General features: G+C 42.7%; 1 protein-coding gene across 1 annotated transcript in view; it reads right to left on the bottom strand.

Annotated features, from left to right (window-relative positions):
- Nucleotides 1-395: 395 nt before the first annotated feature.
- xk (X-linked Kx blood group (McLeod syndrome)) overlaps nt 396-4,907 on the bottom strand; it is a 10,938-nt gene continuing 6,426 nt past the window's right edge. Inside the window, exons 2-3 of the mRNA XM_046053526.1 lie at nt 4,129-4,391; nt 396-2,526 (exon numbers count right to left, since the gene is read on the bottom strand). Coding sequence (XP_045909482.1) covers nt 1,589-2,526; nt 4,129-4,391 — 1,201 coding nt within the window. The 3' untranslated portion in view covers nt 396-1,588. The remainder of the gene's footprint in view (nt 2,527-4,128; nt 4,392-4,907) is intronic.

Raw genomic sequence — 4,907 nt, 5'->3', positions numbered from 1 at the left:
AAGCAGCTTAATAGCTTCTAAGACGGAAAGCATACCTTCCGAACCTTCTATCCCCGTGTCTGTGTTTTTGGAAACTGGTGGGTTCTTTGCCGGCGAGAATGGGTCTTTCCTCTTGGAGGTCTCGGTGGAGACTTCCATCATGGCGGCGTAGTCTTGACAGGCGTGACGTTACGCCTCGTTGCCGCGAGTAACATTAATGTTCGAGGATTTTCTGGTGCTCATGGTACGGATTTTTCCGTAATGTTGAAATTGTTTGGGGTCTCAAAATGAAGGTTGGAGAGTAGAGAGTGTTTAAAAGTGGGACAAGCAGACAGAGCTTAGAGATAAGCGTTCACCCGGTCCGCCATCTTGCCCGGCAGCCAGGACAGTGTGTAAGTGCTTAAAAGAAAACACAATTTTCACATATAAATATAAATTTATTTAGATATTTCTAGCAGGATTTTATTTTTTAAATGCCTTTTGATCTTGCTCTGTATGATAATGTTTATTTTAGGTTTTTCAGTTATTTATTTTTTTGGCTTAAAAGGTTTCATGTCTTATTTGTACAAACATCCGGATACTGGAGGCTGTCATCCCTCTGCAGGTACATTGCAAAAAAAGAATTAGTGCAAAAACAAAGACATTCTCCCACACACTTCAAAGGTTGAAAATAAGCAAAAATACTTTTTACAATTGTGAACATTTTTCTATTCTATATAATGTATGTGTGTAATTATTCTATAACTAATGAGACATACAGACGCAGAGCTGACAGACATAACAAGCTTGAGTTAGAAAACTACAAATGCATCCAAACAAAGCATTTTACATCACTACAGCTGCTGCAGCTGCTTAGCAGTTGAATCAAAGCCACTTAAAATCCCTTTTGTAAACGTGCAAAAACATTACACTTGGAGATGTCCGTGCTTTACAGTAACGTGTTTGGTGATCGAACAGGCTCTTAACAATGTGTGGAGAGTCACGTCTCAAGCAAAAATACATCACAGAAGCAGCACATATTAATGATAAAGCTCTTATCGAGGAGTAAAAAAGCTTGTTGCTTGCAGCCATAAAACTATGGGGGTGTTCAGGGAAAAACTGTACAAATCAGACCCCCCTCCCCTGCGGAATAACTGTTACACCTCATCTGAGGCTCCACACATGCATACCTCCATTCTAAAAGGGATACTAAATACAATCAATTCAAATGCATGGCTCCTTGTGATCAATAATGCAGCATATAAGTGGACACAGTCGCAAAACTAAAAGATGTAATGTTGGTGTCCATGTGTCTTTGATTGTAAATAAAGGCTGCAGGACGACAGGTCAGGACGTTGGCTGATGACACGGGTGAGCACCAGCTCTACAGCAAGTGAAACACTGCGCATGTTTGCAGCCAGAATAGATCTAAAATTAAGGACACATTTGCTTCACGTGAGAGTAATATATAGTGGTAGAAAACGGAGTCGAGATGGATGTATGAAAAGTGAGATTAAAAGTGTAAACTCAACTCACACATGGGGATTCGTGTGGCACTTAAAAGGTTACAGAGGGTATGAAAGCTGTCACGGTCGTTCCTCTGCATGGCAGGTCCAACAGTTGTGATGCTTCAGGCATTGCAGGATACAATGTGGCCAATGTCACCGTTGATTCCACCAACTATATTATTGCCCATTTCATTAGGAGTGTCATAGATTGTATCATCAAGCATGTCGTACGTTGTGTCGTTAGGGATGTCGTCTGTGGTGTCGCTGGCTGTGTCGTGGACTCTGTCATTCGCCGGTTCTTTGTGTGTGGTCGGGCTCGACGGCTCCAGGACAGACTTTCCCATCGGCCTGTTCTGTGGCGAATCAGAGTTGCACATGAGGCAGAGAAGAGAGGAGCAGTCCCAAAGGCCCTGGGTCATGCTGGAGGAGAAGAGCCTCCGACACGGGTGGCAGAACTGGTAGAAGACCATCATGAAGAAGATGGCGATGGCGTAGGCGACCAGCAGCTGCAGCACCAGCAGCGGTGCACAGATGAAGTTGTAAAAGTCTGTTTTATAGATGTACCACAGCAGAAGCAGCGAGGCGTTCTCCACAAAACGCAACATATAGTACACGGCCATGCGGTACCAGTTCTGGGACTTATTGATGAGGTCCGGGTCATTGAGTTTCACCTGCACGGCTGACCAGCAGAACATGTTGATGCCGGCGTAGAGGAAGGTGAGCAGGCAAAGCACGATCGTGGTTCCCACCCTGGTCAGAGTCTTTTCGATATTCTCAGGGAACGGCGAGTGGCTCTGCCAGAACAGGATCCAGGGGTAGAGGAAGAAAACCAGGAAGTTAAGAAGAACCACGGGCAGGACCCAGAGCTGCAGCACAGAGCTGAACAGAACCAGAACCACCACACGAGTGGCGATCTCAAAGCTTCTCCACAGGAAAATGCAGAGATAAGCCATGGGCCGGACGTCCACTTCATAGTCATCATATTTGATCTTAATGGCCAGGATGTTGCAGCGCAGCGCTCCATACACAATAGACAGGAGGGAGATCACCATCAGTGTGCCTGACATTAACAAACACAGAGAAATATGAGGACAACATCACTTAAAGGATAGGTTAGTGCTTTCCATGTTGATTTTGGTTCACTTTTCCAGATTTTTATGGATTAATTTCTGTTCTTATCACCCATTATATAATTTTCCCCACATGCACAATATCAGCACAAACTCAGCTATGGGTCTGACTTCTTATTTTGTCAATTTAACCAAGTATAAAGCTACCAGCAACCCAAAATACATTGCAAAATTACAAAATAAAAATAGATTCATACCATAAAATACCTATAAATAAAAATGTTGTATAATTATTGTTTCACTATCTATAAATACAAATACAGCCAGCAGATAAATGTAAGAAATAATACAACTATTACATATAAAGTGATTTTATCCCAACTTCTTCATTTGTTATAGATGTCTGTGTGTGCCTGTAAATCATTGAAAATATGAATAATTTATTTTTAAATGTTTTTATGGTCATATAAATATGGTGGTTATGTTACTATACATAAGCATGTTGAGTAAATTAACTGATGAATATAGACCCCCCCCCCCAAAAAAAAAAAAAAACATTCAATATTCCAAAATATATTACAAAGTTCATATGAGGCTTCAATCTGAGTTCATCAAATCAACATGTCTGTTTAGTACAATCCACTGTACTACTGTCCACTTTATTTGATTAGCTCTTACTGCTGACGCTTTATTAACTTCAGACAAACTCTGGACTTTGAATTTTTGTTTCAGAACAAGACTGTGGATGTTGCCCTCCATCACTTGCACTGGAAACAAATTATTATGGGATCTTTTAATTACCAGCACAAAGAGGAGGAATGATTACAGCAAGCACAATCTGTTTAGATGTACATTAATTATTGTTAAAAAGACAGACTTGAAATATTGTGATCTTTTCCTTTAAAGCCCTGAAGCCCACATTCACATTCAGGATGTTAAAGTGCTAAGCGTAAAATAGAAGTGTCAGACTGCCAGTATTTAAAACATCTTTTATTTTGTCCTAATTCAAAGACCAGATGTCCTGCGGTGACGTTGTGTGAACCTTTACTAAATCTCTCTCAGGAATAGAAATACTGGCACCCACACACACGCGCGCGCGCGCGCACACACACACACACACACACACACAATGATGTTTCCATCACTTCAGAGGACATTATATTACACTGACTTATATTAATTTCCTGGAGACTCACCCTAACCTTAACCCTAACCACTACTTGCCTAAACTAACATCTTCACCCTGAAAGTGAATTGTTTGTGACTGTGTAAACAGATTTAGGTCCCCACAATTTAAGTAATACACGCTCCCACACACAAACACACACACAAAGAGTTGAACAGCCTGATTTCAGATCTGCACCAACTGGCAGAGAGAATCACCATTTTCCATCCTCGATATCAGAGAGGCAGTTACATAACACCACTTTGACTCATGAAAACACCATCCTCTTATTTCCAATATGGCACTTAGCTAATCAGCCCACATCACAGTGGAGCTGTGTACTGGTGACGAAGGGGAGGACAGACTGCTCAATTATAGGTAACATGTGAGCAGTAAATCAAAGAGTCACACACACTAAAATCCCCACCTCTTCCGATGGATACCCCCTGCTGCAGTACGCAGATGTAGAGCTGCAGGGTGAGCTGGGGGGCTGATCCCAGGAAGGCCTGAATGACAGAGGTACGGGCGAAGGCTGCTCGGTGAGTAAACAGTTTCCCCTCCGCCTGCCCCACCTGCCGCTCCACCTCCTCAGACTGACCCCTGCGAGGAATCTGCTTCTTCCTGGTGATGCTGACATAAGGCTCCTCCACACGGCCCACACTGCCGTAGATACAGAACGCCTCCAGACACCTGCAGCACAGCAACAGAGATCATTAAGAGCTGCAGACACTTTAGAGGCACTTAATGAAGTGCTGCAGATAACTTTCCATTTTCGATCCATCCAAATGCATATTATTGTTTTTCATTTTAATTACAATTATTAGGCTTTCCATTAACTTCATCAAAACAGAGGCTTGTCTTCCTTCTTCACCACATTAATAATAATAATAAGGACTTCCGGTGATGGCGGAGCAGCGCTCAGTCGCATCCACAGAGCGGTTTGCTTAATAACAGTTTTCTGTCCTCCCAACTTTGCTGTTAACGACGGTGGAACTACATTATTGCTGTCGGAAACGTTCTTTCGCCATAGTATGTCCGAACAAAAGCAAAATAGGAAACAGAATCGCAAAGACAGAGCTCAAGTGCTGAAGCTAACGGACCACAACTACCTTGCTAGCCAAAAAGAAAACAACGGCGGGAAAATGGACGACGACTTTTCAACGGACTCGGAGGCTGCTACACCGGTTGGTAGCCCCTCTTCCAGCC

This window comes from Micropterus dolomieu, linkage group LG07 (genome assembly GCF_021292245.1).
Source record: "Micropterus dolomieu isolate WLL.071019.BEF.003 ecotype Adirondacks linkage group LG07, ASM2129224v1, whole genome shotgun sequence".
In the NCBI taxonomy this organism is placed as follows: Eukaryota; Metazoa; Chordata; class Actinopteri; order Centrarchiformes; family Centrarchidae; genus Micropterus; species Micropterus dolomieu.
Note: the sequence above shows the minus strand (reverse complement) of the source record. Positions and strands in the feature narration are given on the sequence as shown.